We start from the raw sequence: 24,945 nt of genomic DNA on the forward strand, positions 1-24,945 counted from the left end.
AATCACATAATTTGGAGAAATTCATGTCAAAATTGTAGAAGAGACAAAGGCTTCAGTCTCTTGGTAGCTTTAGACGCTTTAGAACCTGAGTCTCTAATTGGTGTTTGTTACAGCTTTTCACTGGGTACCTGGGGGATAGGTACAAAAGGAAAAGGAGGAAAAGAGGAAAAAAAGCTGTAGGAGCCTCCCAGTGCACTTCCAAATCTTGGCAAAAGTATACATGAGGCAGACAGCCCCATGGTATCCATTTCACCCTCAAGCCAGCAGTCACGGCTTTGGCTTTATCTGCAGTCAGAGATGCCCTTAATGATGACTTTTTTGTCCTTTTAATTTTTAGCATAAGCTTTAAAATACGCTACAGTGTGTTTTACTGGAAAGTCAGTCCTCTTCACTCTGGAAACTGTCATTTTAAACAGAAAAAAAAAATATTTCATTCCAATAACAAGAAAACAAGAATCAGCATTTCTTTAAAATGCTCTCAGGACTCTGACAGAGGAGAGACTGATTTATATGTCCAGGAGAAACCCTGTGGGCCAGGCTGCAGCTTCAGTTGTGCAGGGGAGTGCAATGTTTCCCAGAGACTCCCACCTTCAGTGAACTGAAACTTTTGAGGTGCAAATTAACCCAAGGCCTGCACAGCATAACTAGAAATGTTTTCCAGTTCTTTAAGCAAATCCTCAAAAAGGAGCCAAATCCAAAACAAGCAAACACTCACCCCCAAAACCCAAATGGGCAGCTGTCCAACCTTCCCCCCCAGCTAACAAAGGCTAATTCAGGTGTATACAAAAAACATTTTTATGTATAACAGTACCTACAGAAGAAAGCTCTAGATTTGGAAGATATGTAAGTGAAAGAATGAATAACTGTTAACCTGGGAGGCTGTAGTGCTCAAATGTCTCAACACAGGGCAATTGAACATTTGGCCATCCTTATAATTCAGCCAACCTCTTACCCATCCCACCCCGAGCACTCAATACCAAAAAACTCTCACACTCTCAAAACTGATCTGAAAGAAGAGACAATAGAGAGATTGCATGAGAAATAACATTTGAATACAAAAACTGGAGTCATCCTTGTATGATCTGATTTTCCTGACTGTTTTTGCAGTTAGCAATAACAAGAAAACAAACTCTACTATATGATCTAAATTCCTCTGCCATGCCGCCCTGAGAGCCTGCCCCTCTCTACTTTTATACAGGGCTGAATACTCTCAGTGGTAGGTGACACCCTGTCTCCCACAAATTTTAAGAGAAACTCAAAGTAGAGGAAGCAAGCATCTGAGTATGAGAAGCTTTTGGTGTATCAAGAGCGTTATAATTTTATTTTACTGTGATGGTTCTGTTGTGTTGTAGAAAGACAAAACAAAAGTTGACATTAAAGCAAGTCTTTGACGCATAATTCAGTCTTCATTCTATTTCAGAATATTGCCCACTAAATTCATGGATTTAAAAGTAAAATATTGCTGTGTTGCTGTAATGTAATGTAGTGTTCTCACTCATGTCAGATTTCTATTGGCTTTATTGGAAAGTTAGGCTAAAGGACAAGTGTGGAACTGAGGCATTTACATTTCAGTGAATTGCTTAAATGAAATAAAAGTGTGTTTTAGGAAACTTATTCCTACAACTGAGTGAAACTGCATGAAAAGTACCAGGATTTGGGCATTTGCCTGTTCTAGCTGTAGGGGACGGTATTTTATTATTACGTTTTGATCTGAATCTCAGTGGAATAAAGCAGAGTTCAGCTGAAAGCAGCTGGATGTTTTGTGCAACAGCTTATAATATCTTAACAGTAGATGGTTGCTTATTCAGTTGTTGTGAAACTGTTTGGTAATGACTTTTACTGCTCAAGTTAACTTTAAAAGACCCTGATGGAATAAATCAAAGTCACATTACTATTCATTTCTTTAGTCCTTGTGATACTTAAATGGTCTCAGTATCAAATGGGACATATCACTGTTTGCTTTGATAATCTTCATTTATTCTGTCTTCAAATAACCTCTTCTGCTGAGACGTCACATTCCTTGTTTTAAAAACCCTCTCTAGAAACTGATAAAATTGCATTCCAAGTGGATCTGAACAAGTAATGAGAACCGCATGGGCTGTAATAATTGTTTGGCTATTCAAGACCCAAATTACATTTCAGATCATTTATTGCTCTAGTTTTGGAGTGGACTGTGTGAATTCTTGTTTTTATTTTTAATTGCCAGCTTTAGAGGTGTTCAAATAAATGAAATCTCTGTTCAGTAAGAGAGACTGGCAAAATGAAGAAAAACTGAGCTCAGCTTGTTGTCTGTCTAGGTAGCTCAAAGCTTAGAGGAGTTTCTGTCTTGACCACATAGCCCTAATTTCAAGGCGTCGCTCCAGTGTGCTGCTGGTAAATTATATGGAATTATTTCATTGTTTTCTTAATCTTCGGTCCTGGATTGTTTTCCAGTTGAGTGAGAGGTTGTGCTGTTTTTATGACATCAGGTTCAATTACATTGAATTCTCTAAATATTTCATAAGTTACTATGAGTACAAAGATAAATCAATCTGTATGTGATTAGTATCTAGATAAGACATCTCCACATGTAGGCATTGTGCAGGAGTGTATGTTTTCTTGATTGTTACAGATTATTTTGCTCAACAGGTTTACTCTGTTGTTTCTTTTACTAGGACAGGTTGTACAGCTTCTTTCGGCAAACAAGCATCTTAGAATATAACTGCACACAAACTGGCTGTTATGTTAGTCACAAGATTTTTATATTAAGATTTTAAAATTCAGGAAAAACTAAAAAGAGATCCTTTGTTAAAAGATAAAATTCTTCTGAGTTTATTCCAAATGCAGAAGGAGTAGTTTCTTGTTTTCAGAATGCCTGTATTCTCTTTTTTATTTTATTTTCTGTTTGAGAAATGATTTACTAATAATATTAGCACAGACAGATGAAAGAAGAAACTCTTAAATCTACCCCAAGTCATGTATTAAGGAATTCATTAATATATAGCTAATGTTTTAGATGGTTTTACCTTTCATTTCTTTTTAGTCTGAAGGTTGGCTTAGATGATACTAAAAGAGTTATTTAAACTGAATATATTCATATATGCTTTTAGATCAGGCAGGTGTACATAGTAATTCCATTTACTGACTGATAAATAGTGGATCATGCATTTATATTACATGTTTGTGCCTTTGGGAAAGCTTTCATATGAGTACAGTGGAATTTTTTTCCCTCAAGGAAAATGATCAATGTGGAAAGGTCTCTTACTTGTGGTTAAGCCAAAACATCAGTCTGATCAGCAGCCTGTAATCAGACCATGCAGTGAATTTCTCAGAAATAATTGTCCCAGAAATCAGCATTTCAACAAGGATTATTGTTAATATTTCAGTTTTGACACTTGCAACATTTAGAATATTCATAAGTGTTAACAAGAGGCCGTTGAAGATTTCGACTTGCGTTGTCCTTTCATTTTAAAAAGGAGGTTTTCAAAGGTACTTGGTTTTTCTTATGAGGCTTGTGAAATCTTGTACTCTCTGATTTTAAAGAAACAATCTGAAGAATATTAAATAGACTGAGTGAAGTCCCTTGCTGCATTTGTAATTTGCCTCCTGACATGAAGGATGTTCTCACTTTTCCCTCATCACACTCATCCTCACCCATAAATGATTACCCTTTCCAACACCCCACATCTGGGTGACTGTTTTCTGCCACTGCCATGTCCTGGGAGTTTGCGGGATTTACTGAGCAGAGGAATTTTAAGCCCTAAATAAAGAGATGGCCCAGATGTTCAAAGCTCCCCAATGGTCTCAAATGTCTAATGTGCTGGGGAAACTGGGTGGCCAGGACAGATAGCCTGTCCTGAAATTCCCAGTCTGCACTTGGTATATGTGGATGAATTTAAAATTGCGTCCATTTAACAACAGTGTAACTGCAACTGGTAAGTTTATAAAACATTTCAAAGGACAGGCAATAGGACCTCAGAGGGGGAGTGTGTATTTTGAATTGTTTTTGTATGTTGACTTCACTAGTTCTTTTGGTTTTTTTAAGGATCACTCAGAAAACCCTCTAGGTGCAGCAGTCACCCTGGCTCATGAACTGGGCCACAATTTTGGAATGAATCACGATACATTGGAGAGGGGCTGTAACTGCAAAGCGTCTACTGATAAAGGGGGTTGCATCATGAACCCCTCTACTGGGTAAGTGCAAGGGTAAGCACTGGCAAGTTACAGTTATAGTGGAAAATTTTTAATTTTGTTTTGTGTCTCAGGAACATTTAAGGGGAAAAAAGAAAATCTTTTCAACACCTGTCAAATCTTCTCGCAGCTATCCCCCTCAAGCTGAAACAATTATACTTGTTATCAGACCATGACATGTACCATTGTACCTTTCTATTTCCCTGTTACCAGTGTGAGACAAAAATGCTGTAAGCAATTGGTTAATTAAAAAAAAAAACAACAAACAAACCGGCATCGCAAGTGTTGAATCAGAACTTCACCTTCTCTCATCCTGCCAACCGAGTATCATAGTCATAATAGGAAATGAGCAGTGTCACAAGGCCAAGACTAAGATGAATGTGTAGGAAATAAAGTAATGCAGGAAATATATTATTAGACTCTCTGTAAAGCCTTTGTCTTGTGCAGAGGAGGTTTTTAGTTTTGCACAAACTTTTGCATTTCACCCCTTGTTGTAAGTGTGTAGCAGTATTAGGATGTGACCAAATTAAATCTGTAAAGTCAGTGGGGTTAGGTCAGTGCAATGGCTGGAGGGAAATCTTCCAAGAAAAGATATAAGACAGTGTGGGACATAAAGCCAGTGAACCCATGGTCATCTCTGTGAGTCAGTGCTGAAAAATTACTTGGCTAATGATAAAGGCACTGTGTCAACGGAGAAGCAGAGTGTTTTTGTAGGCACAAAAAAAGTACAGGCACCATGGCAAGGGTAACTAGTTACAACTTGCTTCTCTGTATTTTAAAGTACTGTTAGAAACTGAATGATATAATGAATGAGTTCTCCATGTCCATATTCAGACAAGAACCGATAGGATTAAATTGAAGTAAGAGAGAGTAGATTTACCAAAGCTTTCTGATGGTAAGTGATAGGCTGGACTGGATTGCCTGCAGAAATGTTACTGCCTGTGACTGGAAGCTGGTAAGAACCAGTCAGACAAATATCTGTCAGCAGTGTCTTGTAGGTACAGCTGGATTTGCCTTGGGGCAAGAGGATGGTCTAGATGATCTTCTGATGTCTCTTCCAGCTCCAGCATTCTCTGTGTGTGCTTAAACTTCATCTGTTGCTTAAAAACCTCTTCTGGGAATTGTGATCAGCTCAGCCTCTGCCTTCTCTGAGACTGCATGTTTCTGGGAAAGAAGGAGAGCGATCTGGGAGAGGCCAGGGAGTGTTGGGCAGGATTGCTCCCTTCTGGTCAGCCTAACAGCAGCCTTGGCATTTCTTCAAAGGCATGCTGTCACCCTCCTTCAAGGCAGAAAAAGGGATTCTGGCCAGAGGCCAAGCACAGCAAGTTAAGAGACAAACAAAAGAGAGTTGTGTGTGTGGAGGAGGATGAGAATGATTTCTACAGTTTGGAAAAGAAAAATACCTTGGCTCTTCTAAAACAATAGGTATTAAATATCCATATGAAACTGCATTCTGCAGCATGTCAGGGCTCCTATGCACACTGTGAAAACAAACTCAAACTGGAAACAGGGCTCTGAGGTGAGGTGATGTGGTAGCTGGTAAGCAGTGGGCAGACAGGTCTGAGCTCTGGGCTCTGAGCTCCTGAAAGGTGCATGCAAGCTTTAGTCATCTCAGCTGAATTCCTGGTTGGGCATCCAGTTACTCCACTTTGGAAATAAATGCAGGAGATGCTCTCAGGACAGAAAATTCTAGACACTATCTGAAATCATCCTGTGAAGGTATCTCTAACATCAGATTAGATAGCTCTTCCCTGGTTTTGCCTTCTGCACCAGAGTCCTTTGGGTGTATCTGAAGCTGTCCTCTATGCTGGATGTGCCAGTCCAGACACTTGGCTCTGGGTTGGCTCAGGGCATGGACAGACCAAGGTTGTACCTGCTCAGTGTCTTCCTCAGATAAGAGTCCAAGCAGCTCAGCTCACTTTATGTTGGGGTTTCTGAAGCACCTTACAGATTAAAGGCTGTGCTTCCTTCAGCAAGGCTGTCCGTGCCCAACTCTAGCACGCCACAGTTTTGACAGTTTGGGGAGGGGGCCATCAGGTTATACTTCAGCTTTGTAATGCTCTCTTCAGATTCTTACCAAACTTTATATACAACTTGTGCCTGAGGAAGAGTTGTGGCATTCACAGAACTGAGCAGGCTGTTTTGCTTGCAGTGATTATTGATTTATAAATGGAAATTTTAACATCAGGTTTATAGCCTTAGGCTTTACCTTCATACTGTGCTGTCGATCTGTAATAAGTATTCTGGGAGAATACTTTATGCCTTAAGCCAAACTGCATTTTACCAATTTTAAATTAACACTTTGAATATTTACCCAACATCTGACCAACAGTAGTATTCCTCTGAGCAACATTATTCAAGGAACACTGAAGAGTTTTCGGCTCTGGAAGTACGTGTCTGTTAAGGGAAGGCCAAATTAATATTCCCTACCTGAAAAACATTCTTAGAATAGGAAAAACATCAAAACAAAGACCATCCCAGGAAGCCAAATACATTTAGAGAGACAGCCTGCTCTCTCAGTATACTCATTGGCACCCGCTCTGTGCTCTTCTAATTTCTGTTGGTTTAAGGTAGATTTAACAAGTACAAGGAAAAAAAAATCTTTGGGCTGAAGCTAGTGTAAAAAGTACAAGCCCCTGAGAAGTCCTTATCTGATATCTAAAAAGAATAGGAAATATCTGGGTTATAACAGAAAAGCCTCTGTAAACTTAACTTTGGAGTCATTTGTGTGGTTATGCAGCAAAAGGGAATGTTTGAAGGTTTTTTACTTAAAAGTGATTTCATTAATTATTGCCATCTTCTTTCAGTTCTTATGTTTCAGTCTTTGAAGAGGTCTTGGAAATTACTTATTGGTGGAAAAAATCTCCAGGGATCAGTGTGGAATTTAAACTCTGTTGGATCTATCCTTTAATGAGCTTCCTATAGCTTTTACTCTTAAAAGATACCAGCAAGATGTGTACCACTTCTGTGCGAGCTACAAATGCCTTAAAGATCTGCTACTTTAGCAAAATATATTTTGTATAACATGGAATTAAGCATATAAAACCCCAAATTTGTGGCATTCCAGGTCTTTTAGGGATTCAAATATCTGCTATGGAAATTACATAAATCCCACTGTAGAAGGGGATTTTTGCTATAGAAATCATATCAACAAGGAAATATTTAATACTAACACATTGTTCCCTTTTTTATGCATATGTTTTAATTATATTCCTTCAGTTCCTTTAGTTGTTTTGACCATAGACTGTTCCAAGTGAAAAAGAAGGCTATAACAAGTCTTAAAGAGATTTGCAAATCTTTTTACTGAGATCACAGTATCTGAAGACTAAGGGACTAGGCTGACTGAGCAAGGCCATTTCAGTGTTCCACTTGTTTTCCAAGTATCTCCCTAAAGTTTCCACTCTTAGGAGTGAAAATACTCTTCCTGACAGCTAGGTAAATACAGAAGAGTTCTGATGAAACCCAAGGCATTAGTCTAGATTTATGCCACTGCAACTAAAAGCAGAATTTAGCACAAACTAAATTGTGGAGCAAAATTATGCCAATTAGCAGTGCTTGTTTATTTAATAATTTTGGAAATGCACTTTTTTTCATCAAAATTGAGCCCAGGTATCTCCATGGGGGTTGAAACCAGTTAAGTTCCCCCAAAGTAGTTGAAAGCTTAAGAGTTAATATACACTTGAAATTTCTTGCCAGCTTTAAACATTTTTAGTTAGTCTTCTTCCCTCCTGTAAACCCAAGGGTTTATATTTCCCCTCACCCACATGTCTGTGTCCTTGCCAATAGCATGCTCTTCTAGTTTATATATAGGTGACTTACACAACTAACTTGTCATCAGGGAAGCTGAGCGTGCTGTAAACATGTTCTTCCTTCCCTCTAACAGAAAGTACTCCTTGATGCCTTTCTGTTCCCCCTCACTAGTTTAGGTGTTAATGAGAGACCAGGAATCCATTAAGGACAGCTAGTTTTACCAGGCTCATTCAGATGCTGATCCTACTGTAGTCTCCATCCCTTTGTGGAGTCCCATGACTTGCTGTAATGAAAGCTTCTTTCCTTGTCATCTTGCAGAAATGTGTTGCTCTTATCTGGATCAGTTCTTGTTGCTGAATCATCCCAGCCACGGCTAATTGAAGTGCCAGGCAGGCTCCTAGGATAGAGCCGTTTCTTTCATCTCTCTTTGCACTTCCATAGACAGAAGCAGGTTGCCACCATGCTGTTAGAAAAGAGGATGATGGGAAAAGGGCTGCTTTGTAGTCTCGCCTCCAGTCCCATTTGCACCTGGCTATGGGAACGATAGAGATTTTCTCCAGGTTTGCCCTGCTACCCACACCCCATTTCTTTTGCTATCCATGTATTGTGAGATAAAATACCTCATATTAACCTGGAAGGGTGCATGCTTTAACCATAGGCTGAAAGCTGTCTTTGCAGCTGTAAATCATGGGGAGCTTTTACACACCCATTCAGCAGACCCCACTTACCCCGTTGCACTGAAACTACAAATGGAAAATGCAAACCAGCTTGGAGTTTGTCCCTGCAAACAAGTACAATAGTAGGAAGGCAAGATGGGTTTGTGCTGAGGAACCGTGACTGTGTCTGCAAGGGCATGCCTTCAAATGCCCTTGAACTCTAGCATCAAGCACTGTCACTTTGTGTCCAGTCTTCCAAATCCTGCTGCACATCAAGCACAGGCTGGCAGCAGGTCATGTAAGTCTACTTCGACTCTTATTTCTACCTTGGCTGTAAATTGCTTCTCTTCAAAGACTATGATGAAGAAAAGATGAAATAAATGCAAAGTAGTTGAAAATAACAAATCCTTAGAAAAAGAAAAATACTGTATGGGCTATTGTTTCAAGACATGAAACAGGTGGTATATATTTAGAAAGTGCAAAACCTGATGTGTGAGAGGTCTTTGCCATTGCTATTTGCACAACAGACTTTTGAATGAAAGAATATCTCTTCAGAAACTTTTATTTTAATCGAGGTCCCTAGTAGACTTGTTTTTTCTCTGTTCCAAGAGTTGCCTTGTTCCAGGGCGTGTGCCGGTTTGTATCCCAGTGATGGCACAAAGCATAAGGGACAGAAAGTCATTTGGTGCCATGCAGGAAGGTCTAGGCCAGTAACATAAACAAGGAAGCAGCTTCTCTATGATAATTTCTCCGCACAACAACTCCCCTTTGTCATGTTCCTTTTAGAATGATGTTCCTTTGGAAAAGTCAAAGAATGAATTGAATCCTTCTATGCCTGCCTTTTTTTTCTGCTGTTCTTATCTTGGATCTTGTGTTACCATTTCCATTTTCACAGCTAGGATTTAAAGTCGGTACCTCTTTCTGATTTGGTCGGGTTTTAAATTCAAGTGGAGCTTGAACTGTGACACTGTGAGTTCATGCTGGTGGAAATGCCTGTGTTTTGCCTGTGCTGCAGGATAGCTTGGGGCTCTGCTCCAGTCAGGGGACCGGGTTTTGTGTAGTGATCATAAGTGAAGAAAAAGGAGAAATGGAGTTGAGATCAATTCTTTAACCTCTCAGCTATTGATCATAATTTTAGAGGAATTTTATGGAACTGTGCCTCTCAGTAGAAAATAACAGCTAATTTTGAGTAATTGCCTCTCAGTACACAATTTCACTTTAATTATTGAGTTTTTGGAGGCAGGGTTTGGGGGAGGAGAACAATTAGGAACACAGAAAGAGCACATAGTAGAAATTGTACAGAGTGTATAGAAAAATACTGGTTCATTTACCGCTGAAATTTGGAGAGGACTTTTTTTTCTTAACGAATCCAAAAAACACCCCCTGTTATCAGTATGTTTTTAAGTAAAATTGAAACCTTTATGTTAGAATTAAAACAGATAGCCAATGAGAAGCTGCGTATTTGTGAATGAGAGTGAGAGCAAAATACAATTTGTTAAGAATCGGCTGACAGTCCCACATTAAATTAATAATTGACTCAATCTAAGTACTACTGAGGAAAAATGGGGAAAAATTAAAGATGGGAAGGACCATCAAGGTCCGCTTGTTCTCTCTATTAAAGTAGAATTAAATGGTAGGTCATGGGCATGTGAATATTAAAATCTGTGTATAGGGTCTCTATCCAAAAGCCATCCGATATTTCTGATTATCACATTACACCCACACCATGAAATACGGGTTTGGGCAGAGAAATTGGCCCATGGATCTAAACCCCAATGCAATTTGCTCCTGTCCTGCAGTTTACTTCCACTTCTGGTGAACTAGAATAGCGTTTAGTGGGGCTACGTGATAATCCAGATGATGGAAATCATCCAAGTTTAAAACAAGGCTTGTCGGGGCAGAAGAATGTATACTAATGAAGATTATTTAGTGATCTGTCTGGCAGTTCAGGCGTACAGTTATCCCAATGCAACTGGGGGAACTGTGAACAGCAGGATTGGGTCAGGGTGAGGAGATGCTCAGCAGCTTCTTCGTCTGCCTTCCCCCCCAAGGGCAGTGTCTGAGGGAAGAGCACCCTATCATTAAAGTGTGTTACACAACTGACGTCCTTTGATGGTGCTGAAGGTCTGTTCTTCCCTTGTGTATCACTCATTACCATTAATGAGATTTAGGACTGCACATCAAAAGAAGGCTAGTAACACTAATGCTGATTTTATAATGCATAAGTATATATTTGCATGATAGATGGGTGGCTGATGTCTCCTGGAGAACCATTTTGCTCAGTAGGGTTGGCTCTCAAAGCCTTTTGTGGGCAGTCTTGTTATTTTGTCATCTGCTTTTGTTTGATTTTTGTTTTTAAACTGCCATACAAAAAAAAATTTGACTACATTATAAACATGTCATTAAATAAATAAAACATAGTTAAAATCTATTAAGGACAAGTTAGGAAAGTACTAATCATATGTGTCATTTATTGTATTAAGTATTAGTTTCAATCACGTTTCTTCCTTTTGAAAAATGATCTCAAGGAAGCAGGATATAAGGTCACCTTGATTTTCGTTATTCAAACTCTGAACTGGAGTCTACAGAACCGGGCTATGAAAACATACACCCTCCAGAGATTTCCAGCACACTAGCTTCAGGACACAGCCAGGTGTGCCATGAAAACAGCATTTTGGCTTTGGTACCAAATCAACTTGAAGTGAAAACCACTTATTCTAACACTTCACAAGGTAAAAAAAACAAAAACAAAAGCTACAAAAAAGGCAAAAGGTCATGCTAGAAATGGGACAAGAATCAGAAATACAGTGTGGGAAAGGACACTAATTTACTAACTGGTTCTCTTCTTTCTAGAATCTCGCAGCATCTTGTAGCTGCAGAGCTGTTAAATGTTAGATAATCAAACTATTATTAGTTAGCACAGTATTTCCTGACCCCTCTCAGTTTGTTTTCAGCTGTGCAGACCTCACTTTGCATTTTTTGGTCTGGCAGCTTAGAGACATTAAACCGTGGAGTCAGCAGAACTATCTGGAATTACCTCTGTTACAATTTGAAGAAAATGAAATTATCTTCAAGATGTAAACAATTTCTAATTAAACTCTGAAGCTGTTTATGTTTCCAAACCAGTCTGAGCTGAGCTCTGCACAAAGACAGACTTCTTTGTTGTCTTTTTCTTTTTTTAATAAAGTTGATATACTGATGTAATAAATTGCTTGTGACAGAGCTAGGTCTGTTGTGCCAGCAGTGCAACTGCTTTTTTAAAAAAACTTAAGTAAGTAACATATCCCTGTGCCCTAGTAATTTAGCACATTGCATTCTGGTCCTTCCTTTAGTAGGAAACAGCCACGAGATTACAGAATAGATTTATGTCAGTCTTTCACTTAACTCCAAGTAGCCCCATGTCTGCAGTGCATTTGGCATTCCTTTTTGTTAATAATTTCCATACATTACAGATATATTTAATTGTTGAAGTAAATAAGATCTGCGTTGAAGAATTAGTAGCATTGGTTGAAATACGTTGCACGTTTCCCAGTCCTTCACAGGAGTGGGTCACTGTTAACAATTAGCACACAGCTACGGCGCAGATCTTTAAGAAAAAGATTTTGCTTTTTGTTTTACTCTTTCACATTTCAGTAGATGTGCTGTTAGAAGTGAAAATATTTGGCTTTTTTGGTGTATTCTAGAGGAGAACTCATACAGATTTACAGCATGCATTTTCTGTAAGCGAGCTGACAAGGAGAGAGGTTACTTCTCAAATGAAAACACAGTTTACTTCTGGTCTGATTATTTATAGCAGATACTTAAAGACAAGTTACGTTTTCTACTATGTGGTATATCCAGAATGGGTACAGTTTTACTGGCTTGGATTCTGGTATGTGAGAGCTCAGCTGCATTTTGTCTTGTCGGTGTAATATCCATAGAAAATATAGCTCTGTAAGTGACATTTTTCTACTGCAGTATTGCTATTGCCATGACCCATGAGAACGAATCGTATAAGGACATCTCCCTTTATCTTAGCTTTCTGTTTCATCAAAAAAATTTTTCAACCTGCAGGGATAAATCTGTAGTGCAGTGCATGGAGAATTAAGCACACAATGTCCAGTTTTAATTGGTGTTAATGAATTCCAAATTCCAAGAGTATAAATGGAAACATACCTTAAAGGACATATTCTTAAGGTCACATGAATGCTCCTTTTTGAACATGTGTTGTATGCCCTGAAGCACTTTAAGGAATTGATGTTGACTTGGAAGGCTGAATCACTGTAATTAAATGATGCCTACAGCTGCATTTGCCACAGTTGTCATGGGAATCACAGAGTCTTTTGTGCCTGGGATAGATGTGCAAAATGTTTAAAATTCAGAGAGGGGAAGAAGCCCATTTTACCCCAACAATTGCTTCCTGCAAAGTCATTCTTTTTCTTTTCTAATGTCAAAGCCTATTACAAAGTCACGGACGCATTTACTGTAGGATTCTTGTGGCAGAAATGCAGGTAGGCTCCATTTCAGCTTTTTAAAACTGCATGGCACAGCCCCAGTGGTGAGATGAAGATAAGCAACCACCTATTTTAGTGTAAAGTCACTGGAAATAAAGAGGTGAAATAACTTTGGTGTCCTAGGGAGCCTTTCTGGCTTCTTCTAACATAGCATGGAAATTGTGTTCATCTTTGCCATTGATGTTCTCCTGGCAGCCAACCAGCATTAGATGTGAAATCCAGGCTCCCTCAAAGTTGACAGGAAAGCTCCTATGGACTTCAATAAGGCCAGGATTTCATCAAGATACCTATGGATTCCTTTAGATTTCTAAGGAGCCTTTCATTCCTGTGAGTGAAAGCTTTAATTTGCTTGCTTAAGGATCCCGAAGTCTCAGATTGTGGCTGGATCCATTCTGTTCTCACAGCTTGAAATAATGATTATATACAATGTTGATACTAGTCAGTTGTTTGGGGGTTTTTTTTTGGTCCAAGCTCTGTGAAAAAGAAAAGGGAAGCTAGAAAAAATGATTCATTGTTACTTTAGGATTTTTTTTGAAAGAATTTGACTTCCATTTGTCTGAGGTGATTTACATGATATGGGAAAAGCTGTTTTTTTCTCAGTGCTTATGTTGCAGCATGTAGACCGGGAAGGTGGAAATGCTGGGGTAATTCAGTCTGATTTCTGGCACCGTTATGCCTCAGTTATCTTTCCTCTGGATCTTCTAAAAGAAAAAAAAAAATAAGAGCCATGCTGCTTGCAAGTCAGATACTTGTGTCTCGGAGTACCTACTCCTAAGTAGGACAGATGTTAAGTGAAATCAATATGAGCCTGTCCCCCAGGTATATATTCTTTCCAGCTTTCTGCAGAGTTCAGCCATTTTTCTCTAGCACCCACTTCTCGCCGACTGGCATCTCCATAAACGTCATTCTCTTAATGCTTCTGCAACTGCTCTTCCCAGTGGGCAGCTTCTTCGCGTGCTTTGTCCAGAGGGCTGCTTCCCAAATCTCATCTCCCTGGCCTGGGTTCCTCCTTGTGGAGTTTAGCCATCCTTGGAGTCTTCTTCCCTTAACTTGCTGGCATTTGGTCTGCTCACCTGATATACAGGCTCATCCTCACCCAAATCCATCTGCTGAGGCCAAGTACCCACAGTATGGCAGGTCTTTAAATCAAGCTGGTCACACACACATCAGCTGGAAGGATAACCGTGTATGCTGCTTTCGTTCTTTAGGGTGCAGTATATCACAAGTTGTGTTTAGGATACACGCAGGCAGGACAGGAGCTTGTACTGGTGAAAGAGGGAAATGTCCATAAATAAATATCATGGGTTGATTTATCTGTATTACAGTCTGGGTTTGATATTCCCTTTTGTTTCGTCTGCTTTGGTTTTTGAAAAATGATTTTGTTCTTCTCCCTCACCCAAACATGCTCTCTATAGAGTGCCTCCTCTCAAAACCGAGTTCCCAAAGTCAGAATTTTTTTTCTCCCAATCTGCTCCTGACCTATTTAAAAAACAATCCCAAGGTTTTTCAAGGGAGAAAATCAGAATGTAACTGCCTAAAACAAAAGCTGGTTGTAAAATCATGTTGGGAACTAAATGAAGTGTCATCATGATGTAGCGGTGCCCTAGCATTTCAAGCTGGGTCAAACAGCGCCTTTTATCTAACCAGAAATCAGTAGGAAGCTCACCTTCAGCAAGGTATTTTGAGCAACGAGATGGACCATTTGTCTTTATTTGCTCGTCACTGAGGATGTTGTGTTTTCTGTGACAAATTTAAACAGAGGGCATTCTGGTTGTGCTTCTTATCTACAGTTTCTTTCATTGCAGGCAACTGCTGGCATGCACAGTACGCCTGGTGCCCTGCTTTTCCTTAGCCTGGGACCAGACCTGACCTAGCCTTTTCATCCCTCCCTCTGCTATTTGTTGCTTTTTTACTTTTACTGTAGTCAGCATTGGATTAACCTCAAATTCTAAGTAGTAGATTGTGAAACCTGAACTCTCAGCAATCCAGCAAATTTTTATTAATGAGGTAGTAGTCTAAAAGGAAACAGAGCAAAAGATGAGCCAGAGGCAAATTCAAACTGATTATAGCTACTTTCCTTGGCTGTCTGGTTTCCAACAGGAAGAACAGTTGTCTGAGTTCAATTCCCATAGAGCTTTTGCAATGCAGATAACTCCAGCATATAGTCAGAATACTGTCAGGATTGATAAATTGGTTTAGTATTGCTTCACCCCCAGAACACAGAAATGAAAGTCACAATAGGGCTCTCAACAAGAAAAAACTTCTCTGACTGTACATTTGTCAAAGTAAAAGTAACTGCTAATAATGTTTTATCTGGCAGTTTTGTGACTGCAGAAATATCAAGCCATGATAGTGTATACTGTATAAAGCCATTAAGTTTTGTTCCTTTGCAGAAAGTACTTTTCTGAACCACCCAGCCGTTTGTTTCATCGCTGCTATCTGCCCTGAAGTCCCACATTCAGTACTATAAATCTGCCTTTTTGAGTATTTCAGGTAGTTAAATTTTCACCTTCAGTTTAATGGAAGAGGTCAAGTCTCAGCTGGGGCTATGAAAATCCAATCTAGGCACCTGAAGCGAGATTACTTGAATGCATTCTGGGAATCTGCACTATCCCTAGGGCCAAATTAAAATGAACCTAAAGCATTTGTGTGTGAAGTTTAAACATTTACTTGGAAAGACTTTCTTTTCAATAACCCTGGAAATTTCATTGTAGCACAACAAGCCATTGCCACTACACATCAATTAAATTAACCACTAGTGTGACATATTCACAGTTATTTATTGGAAGTGTAAAAACTACCATGTAGTGAACATGACAAAAGCTGTAGGAGAAATCTAGGCTTGTTTTTAAATCACTGACCATGAACTCAGACAGCAAGAGCTTTGATGTCATGTATAACTACATGGCCCAATTCTGTGCTCTACTTTATTGATGCTCTAGGGATTGAAACTATAAAAGAGGAGCAGGAGAGTGAAAAATAGGCTAGAAAAATAAGTATCAGTTGTCAGACATCTAGTGCCTTTTGAAGCAAACTTCCCATTTCAATACTTTATATATATAAAACCACTCTACATTTTTAGCTAAATCCTTCCAACACTGCCGAAAAAGGTGTGCCCCATCAGCTCTGGGACTGGTGTCTTGCACAAAGCTCTATCATGTGCTGCCTGCACATCTTCCAGGAGCCCAGAGAGTCCTCCAGTTTACCCCCTCCTCCCAGTTGTCCTGGGTGTTTGACATTTGCAAAAGCTTTGGGTGGGAGGGAATCTGCAGATACCTTCAGGGTCTCCCTTTACTTTATTGTGCTTGTGGGATCTACTTTAAAACTGCATTTGTGTCTTTATCCCTCAAAAGTACTTACAAATGAAGACATTGTTTACATAATAGATTAAAAAGCCCTTCCATATTATTGCACTTGTCTACTTTTAAATAATTGCTATTAAAACATGAGGTGTATGAAACAATGTGTAATGAAAGAACTTTATACATGAAGGGATCTGTAGTATTTGAACACCTATTTCAATATAAAAGAAAACTGGATTTTATCTCCTGCTTAATACCTAATTCTGTGAGGTTCTTTATGCTTACTAATTCATTAACATACTTACTATATAGAATAGCTGAAGTGTCAAAAAATGTCATCTAATAGCAAATCCAGTTTTATTCTAGTAGGCTCATATCTCTTAGGAAACCATTAAAAGTTGTTTTCAAGAGATGGAGAGCAGTAATAATGTCTAGAAGGTTAAAACCAAGGGGGATGCTTTTTAGTGGGAAAGAATTATGTCAATTAGATCAGGAGTTAGAGGAGGCTGGAAAATTGTCATAGTTCCTTGAAATCAACACCTCACTGGGTCTAGAAACATTCATGTCGCTTGAGCTTCTACCTTCTAGAAGTTTATTCTTGTGTTACTCTCTCTACTGCTGACATTTTTTCCATGGAAAAATCAGTGAATTAACAAAAGCAACCCTATCTCTATTTTTTAAGTTAAAGAAACCCTATTTTTAGGTTCCTATGTAAGACTGGGATATGCAACAGAAAACCTACACATTTGTGCATAAGATATTCTGTAGAGTCTGAACAAGAGGGAGCTCAAACTCACATCTTCTGCCTCCAATAAAAGGATCTAAGTTGCTCTCCTCCTCTCCAGTTGTAAGTGAGCCACTGTGCAGCCAAAAATCAAGAATTCTGGAGACTAAGGAGAGTAAGTATTCATATTTGTGAATCTCAAAGGGTCCTAGGGTTGAGACAGACACAAAGAGACACTGCGATGTTCAGTTCAGACAAGGTGTTGTCATGGACTGTGTTGGAAATTCAGGTGCTTGACTGGTGAAATTTCTGGTTCAGAGGGCTGGGACTCAGCACCCCTCTTGTCTTTGAGCACCTTCATGCTCCTAAAAAGCATGGCTGATGCCTTAGCTGTTTCCAGATATGGCCTCTCAGGCTTGATTTTTCAAGCATTCTGGACAAAGCCCAGTCCCAGTTTTCTGCACCTTTGGATATTAGCTAGTCAACAGTTGTTTCAATAAGTATGCTCTGGAAAATCAAAATGCCCTTTTAAAATTAATATAATCTCCAATTATCATATTACCTCAGGGAGGAAGGCCTGGTGGTACTTAATGGAGCTCTTTAGGGCTGTTGTGCATTTTAATTGAGTGAATAATTGTAAAATACTTCAGGGCCTTTTGGTAAAAGGCTCTCTATAAACATTGCCATAATGCTGAATAATCACATTGCGATATGAACTGGAATAAATGAACCCTATAAATAGATACATAATTTGTATATACATATCATGTATGTGGGTATGTAAACCAACATTTTGGAGAGAACAAGGCAGTTACTTTATAAAAGTCCTACAGTTCTCGAATAAGAAAAAAACCTGAGATTGGATAGCGATTATCATAATAGTCAAAATGCTGGTTTTCAAGATATTGTGAACCTGCAGTTTATCCTCCTGTGCAATGCCTAGAGAATTGCCAGAAGCATTGATGGTGTTACCTCTTCAGTGATGCTTCTTGAGAAACGGCAAAATATGTTGTGTTTTATGGTGGAGGAACACAGAGGAGGTAGATCCAAGGTACTAAATGTTTAGACGCCTAAAGATGTAGACAGACATGGTTTGGAGGAACTAAGGGAGTTTCCCTTCAGATGGCTTTCCCAAGGTATTGCTGCAATGCAGTGGTGGGGTTTGGAATGGAGCAAAGATCTCCTGCAGCCCAAGTCAGTGCCCCTCCATGCATTTTCCAGATGGAGCAATGAAAAAGACAGCAATGGCGAACATGGCACACCAGCCTCAGCAGTGGTATCGATGCTAGGTCTGCAGCTGCTCTGCTGTGTTAACCTGCATGAATCAGTAGCCACTCTTTTTCTCCTGAATGCTTTTGCTGTCTGATCTCTTAAGACTATAATTTTCTGGGGCAGTGACTCTCTCTGTTTCTGTGCTTGTACTCTCTTGTTATTCAGCCCATTAGGAGGGAGAATGCCTCTGAAATGGAGGTGATAGAGCTGAACTTTTATAGTTCATGCAAAAAAAGCCTATGCTGGGCAACGCAGTGCTAGTACAAAGAACTCTCTATTCTTAAAAGGGACTTGACACAGTGATGATGCCACTTCACTTAGTTAATGAAAGGAGCCATCTAATACAGGCTAAATGCAAAACTACATAAAGAAAACTGGCATTTGAATGGCTTGAGCACTTGAAACATAAATTAATGGGACAAGACCAGACTATGTTTCTAAAGGAATCAATTACCAGGCATCCTCTTACTACTGTGAAGCTCTCATTTGCAGGAGCAGTCAAAGCTATTTTTGCTGGGAACTAGGATATTCGTTGCTTGAGATTAAGAGCATCTTTTAAGCACCAAGGAGACACTGAGGAATGCTCTGGATTCAGGAGGGGTAGAAAGACTCTGAAATTATTTTCCTTGCTGTAAACCCACTGAAGAGACTGATGTAGTGCTGGGCATGATTTGAGTTCTGTAGAGTAGTACCCACAGCCAGAATGGTTTGACAAAATGATCCATTGTGTATTAAATCTATAGATTCAAATGGTGTAGAAAATGTGTGGGCTATTCAGCATCTTAGAATAGGAATTAGGTTGGACTAAAGTTTCCTTTCTCTTCCCAACTGCAGAAAAATAAGGATCTGTAAAAGAAAATGTCTTGAGTGAAGGATAATGGAATATACTGATTGCTAATGAATTTTTTACCTCTGGAAGGTTCTCCAATGGCCTATATGAGCTGGTAGCTGAGGGGGTTTCTGATAGGATAAGTGTCTGAGTTACCACAGAAGGCACAAATATCACTGTTCAGCATGTTACTGAAATCTTGGAGACAGGTCAAGGACTGACTTTACTGTTGAGACCCCATTACCTATTCCCACCCAAAGGTAGTCCTTCCAGGTGAGGTCTGAAGCCTCGTAACAGGGTCGTGTGAGGAAGCTTGCTGCATTTGTTCAGAAGACGAGTTTCTTTCACATGACCATTACTTTGTCATTTTTCACAAGCTCCGGATTCACTTAAACATCATGCCTAATGCTACTGACATTGGATATCTATAGCTTCCCTTCCCATCTGCCAGGGATTTCATGCTTCTGATGAAACAGCTTTAAAATTGCAAAGACAGCCAAAATGTGGCCTAAAATCACAATGATCAAACACTGTGGCTGTTACATGGGATTTTTTTTTGTCAAAGAAATGAAGAATTGTTGTGTGTCAGAATATCACGGTATTAAAGATCAATTATGTTTCCTATGAAATTACAACGGGCATCAATTGATGTGGGATCTTCTCTTGCATGGTGTGGTTACCCTTCAGTTGCTCTCTGTTTCCACTTTTTGGGTTCATCTCTCATTTTATATTGCTTTATTTTGGGCTTACTTGGTAAAGAAAAAGTATTTTCATAAAATTTCATCAAATAACATGTGCTGCACTGATGTCAGCTCAGGAAATCAGCATCAAGAGCAGGAAAAACCAGAAGATGAATGGATCTCTTAGTTCAAAATAGGAAACAGCTTGTAGTTCCTTTGGGGGGAAACAGAAACCTCATTCATTAACAATGACATTATTTCACCTCTGGTACAGAGTAATCCGGTGATGGACAGACATATCTCACATTCATGCAAATGACCCTGAGCATTCATGGATACAAAGGAACAGCCCTAAAATATTGACAGTTTTGACTGGTGAGCTATTCTCATGATCCGTGTGTGGCTGAGACATATGGCACAGGGAAAAATGCATTATTTGTGTTCCTGAATTGATTTCAGTCTGTGTAAGGTATGTATGTCTCCCTGTCTCATTTCAGTGGATATCAAAGTAAATCTGTGTCACTGAAGTGAAGGATCTTGCCTGGATGATGCAGTATTCAGTTATTCATACTTTGATATGAGGATCATGTCTGATCAAGCACTCCTATATTTTGTGCAGGATTTATCAGTCAGATGTATCTGGGTTTCTTGAGCTTTTTCTGGTGTTTGATAGTAGTGTACATCCATCTACTTGTTCACAGTCACGTAAACAAAAGTTTATGGGTTTTTTTTTTTCCAATCAAACTAAGAGTAGGACAGGAGTTTGCAGTGTCCTGTTAAGAACATCTCCAATTGCTCAATATAAAATGGTCAGTAGGAGGTTTCCCAAGTGCCTTTATTTTCTGTTCCATTACTCTGAGTACCTTCCCTACTCAGAGTAGGGGCCAGAGCTGCAGCTCTGGAATTCTGAAGTTCAGCAGTGCAGAACTTCCATCTATTATCTTGCTCATCTGTAAAGATTAGGCCCTAATAACATGTGAGTGATACAAAGCATTTAGTGAATAAAGTCCGGTCATTGTCAGGTTGGCTCCCTGTGCTGCCATAATGTTGAATTACTGCTGGACCATGGAGCAGCAGTGACAAAGGTACCAAGTCTTAGGGGAGATGCTGTTTTATGACTTGGTTGTGATCCAGGTTCAACGTAACTATGTGCACATCTCAGTGCGGAGAGGGCACAGCAGACTTTAGGACATGACTCTGATGGCCAGATCCAGGTGCCACTTTGTCTCATATCTGTGAATCAAACTGCAAATGTTCGTTAGTGAAAATGGAACTAAGTCCTCCAACAGAAAAACACAAATTATCTGGTGATATTTGTACTACACTGGATCATTTTGATAACATTGTCCATGTATTTTCCAAAAGAAATCAAAGCCACTATGTACCTGCACAGCAGGGCCAAATCCTGCTCTCAGCAGTGTGAATTCAAAATATGTATATTTTCAATAGTGTCTTTACAGTCATCCTGATTTAAAGTAAGAAATGTATTTGCTTTAATCATGCAGTTCCCAAGCTCAACTTTGATGAATTGCACAAGCAGGCTCTTATCAAGTAACTCGGTGTTTTTCTCTATTTTTTTTCCTGAAAAGAGCAGGAAGTTTGCCATACTGCAGAGCAAGATGAATGAATTTGCCATTTGAGGCTGAATTTTCCAAGAAGGATTAGGATATTTTGCAGTCCTGTAAATGTGGGAATCCTCCTTGCAAGCCCAGTATTTCTTTAGGCTCATGATCAAAACTTGCTGTATAACTACATATGCAAAAGAGGGATAAGGAATTCCAAATGTGAACACTTCCAGTCTTTAACAGCAGCTACGAATTTAAGTGAAAATTATGGAAATTCCCTTACTCATAGTCAGAAATTATTAAATGTTTTGGGCACAATTTCACAGTGAATTGCTATTTCTCAATCCTATGTTAAAGGGTTAAAAAAAAAGAATGCAATCTTCTTGTTTGTGCACAGATGTGCTAAAAGGTCACCAGCAGGACAGGAGGGAGATGTTTTCATCTGATAATACTACCTCTTTTTTTTTGTCTCTGTGTATTTTTCTTCTAGCTATCCATTTCCCATGGTATTCAGTAGCTGCAGTAGAAAGGACCTGGAAAACAGCCTGGAAAAAGGAGTGGGAATGTGTCTGTTTAACTTGCCTGAAGTCAAGGAGTCCTTTGGTGGACAGAAGTGTGGGAATGGCTATGTGGAAGATGGAGAGGAGTGCGACTGCGGGGAGCCTGATGTAAGACACCACCTGAGAATTACTGCTCACATCCTGTCTGCAGGTTTTTAACAGTAAAGACAAATCAGAATTGGTTTGGCATGTTTAACACTACGTGGTGCAAAACCAAACTTTCCCTTCACTGCTTCTACCTTATCAGCTTTAGCTAAGAATGTGTTTGATTCGCCATTAGAGCACAAACTGTCTCATGGTTTGTCCAACAGACTAACCATGACTAAAAGTCATGTTCCTAACAACAGAAATTCCTTTTAAGTACTAGCTAATAAACTAAACTCAAAATAAATTTGTTAATGTTGCTCAAATTTCTCAAAATACCATGCGTTAACTGAAGGTTTGTTTCCATATATGAGAAGCCACTCATATATATTTATATTAATATAAATATAGTTATATAAACATTAATATTGCCCAGATATTTTTTCGTTGCAGCCAGCTTCAGTTTTTAGATACAAGACCTTTCCCTCCTTCTCTGTGAGATTTTTCTTTGCCGCTAGCCAATTACCTTACTAACAGAAATAGCCTCTACTGCCTCCCAAAATGATTGCTACTACTTAAAAGATCTTTCCATTTGGTTTAGTGAATGTGTCAGAGGACTGCTCAGGTCAGGAGGAGATAGGCAAAACCTGGGGGTCAAATAAGGTCTGAGCTGACATCCTTATTCCTTTGGCTTCCCATGCTCATTGGCTATATTAAACTTCTCTTAGATTATCTGAATTAAATACATCAGCAGATGAGGTATTTGTTTCCTGTGATAAATATGGTTCTGCAGACAAAATAGATCAGGGCAGTTAAAACAGTGAGATATTGCTGTATCCCGTCTATACAGTATATTGGATTTACACAGGCCATAAGGATTTCCTGACAGTTCACTCATTCTTCAGGGTAACAAGGTTGGAGGAAGCAGGCTTATCTTCTTGTTTAAAGTCAATAGAGTGCAAGCAGCTTGCAAATGTCTTTCTAACCCAGTTATCTTTCTCATTTTCACTTTTGAATGTTAGCGATACCTTTTCAAGTCAAAGCCACTTAATGTCAGCAAGCACTGACTTGATTTGCCTCTGCTTTCTATGTTTTTCCTTTTTAATTATATTGGAAAACTGCAGCTTGGGCCCAATTAAATTAATTTGGAATTTACTGCTATAATCTGGGTGGTACCAGAAAATCCATTAGATGAGTTAATAATTCACTGCCCAGTCATTTATACCAGCTGAGTTTTGTCAATAGTGCTGCAATATTTTATGGCATGGAAAGCTGTACAATAACATATGCTAGTTGTATTTTATCAGTGATCAGAACTAAATATCAGTCTGAATACGTAGATGTAGGTGGTTGGTAGGGATATTTCTCCTTCACTCTAAGTAAAATATTAGCCCCGTGTTGAGGTCTGTGCTCACTGACATTCCTTAGCAGTAGGACAGCAATGGATTCATAAGGATGGAGAGTCGTGAGTGTAGCACACCTCCCACCCTTCAGACGACGCTGGAAACACTAATGCAGTAGGGACTGTTTGACCACCTCCATCCACACTACGGTCTTGTGTGCATCAGGCGCTGGTCATTTTCTTGAGTATAAAGGATGCTGGCATGCCCACCACCAGGCCAAGAGTGTAAGACCTGACCAAGGATGATATTACCAATTCAGCTCCAACTTCATTTTGGATTATATTACCAAAAATGTCTGACATGCTGCAGTGCCTCTGGAAGGAGGGTTAATGTAGATTACACATGGAAAGATAGAAGAAGAAAAAATAAAATAAAATAAAATAAAATAAAATAAATAAAATAAAATAAAATAATCCTTGGTCCCTGAGAACTGAAAGGTGACAAATGTGGCTAATTTTATAATGGGCTGCAAGGGGGATCAGAAAACTACAAATTGGTAAATCAGAAGTCAGACAAATTACTTCCAAATGTAATTAAGAGCTAGTGCCTGAACAGCTGTGACATGCCAGGGACAAATCAACACAGCTTTTGTGCCAGGAAATCTTGTCTTACAGACCTATTGCAGTGCTCTGAAGGACTTAACAAGTGGACGAAAGGGACGATGCTGTTATTGCAGCCTGTCAGGAGTTCAGAGAGGCTTTAGACCAAAGCCTTTCACCAAAGCCTCTTCAGGAGACTAAGCAGCTGTAGGATGAGAGAATATTGCATAGGCAAAAATTGGGTTAAAAGATAGGAAATGCAACCAGGTATAAATCATCCATTTTATGCAGTGGAAGGAGATCTGCTGTGATGTATCCATGAGATGTGTCCTGGGGACTACACAATTCAGTATATTCATAAACAGCCTGGGAAGACAAATAGTCTTGAATTTGCTGATGATACTAGTTAGGATGGTAGAGATGAAAGCTGTCTGTGAAGAACTGCAGAGGAACCTTCTGAGACAGCTGGACTGGGCATTAAGATGACAAATGGGATTCAGTGCGGAGTGGTGCACATTCCAAACATCACATGTAAGATGATGGACTCTGAGCTGACTCTGACCATAGAGGAACACAACTTCAAATTGCAATAAATAGTCTCATTAAAATGTCAGCTCAGTGTTCAAGAGTGGTCTAAAAGGTAAATAGGCTGTTAGAAATTACTAGGAAAGAAATAGGAAAACAAAACAAAGCACCAGTAGGCCTCTATAAATCTGCAGCGTACTGTGTCTGAAGCTGCATGTGCAGTTTTTTCCTACCCCTCCCTGATCTCAGGAAGGATAAAGCAGAATGAAAAAGGTTGAAAGAAAAGCAATGAGGTGGTTCAAAGTTTTCGAGGGGCTCTGGCTGGAAAAGAAGAAAATGGAAGAAAATGGAAGAAAATGCAACAGAAGCTGATAAAATCATGAGTGAAATGGA

At 39.3% G+C, this 24,945-nt stretch overlaps 1 protein-coding gene across 2 annotated transcripts in view; it reads left to right on the top strand.

Annotated features, from left to right (window-relative positions):
- The window catches only part of ADAM12 (ADAM metallopeptidase domain 12), a 187,080-nt gene that overhangs the window by 132,188 nt on the left and 29,947 nt on the right, over positions 1–24,945 (top strand). The window contains exons 11-12 of one of the 2 annotated variants that reach the window (XM_009325861.1): positions 4,025–4,173; positions 21,932–22,109. The exons of the other annotated variant lie outside the window; for it this stretch is intronic. Of the exons in view, the coding sequence (XP_009324136.1) occupies positions 4,025–4,173; positions 21,932–22,109 (327 nt within the window). The remainder of the gene's footprint in view (positions 1–4,024; positions 4,174–21,931; positions 22,110–24,945) is intronic. 2 annotated transcript variants of the gene reach the window in all.

Source organism: Pygoscelis adeliae, unplaced genomic scaffold, assembly GCF_000699105.1.
Source record: "Pygoscelis adeliae isolate BGI_AS28 unplaced genomic scaffold, ASM69910v1 Scaffold4, whole genome shotgun sequence".
Taxonomy (NCBI): Eukaryota; Metazoa; Chordata; class Aves; order Sphenisciformes; family Spheniscidae; genus Pygoscelis; species Pygoscelis adeliae.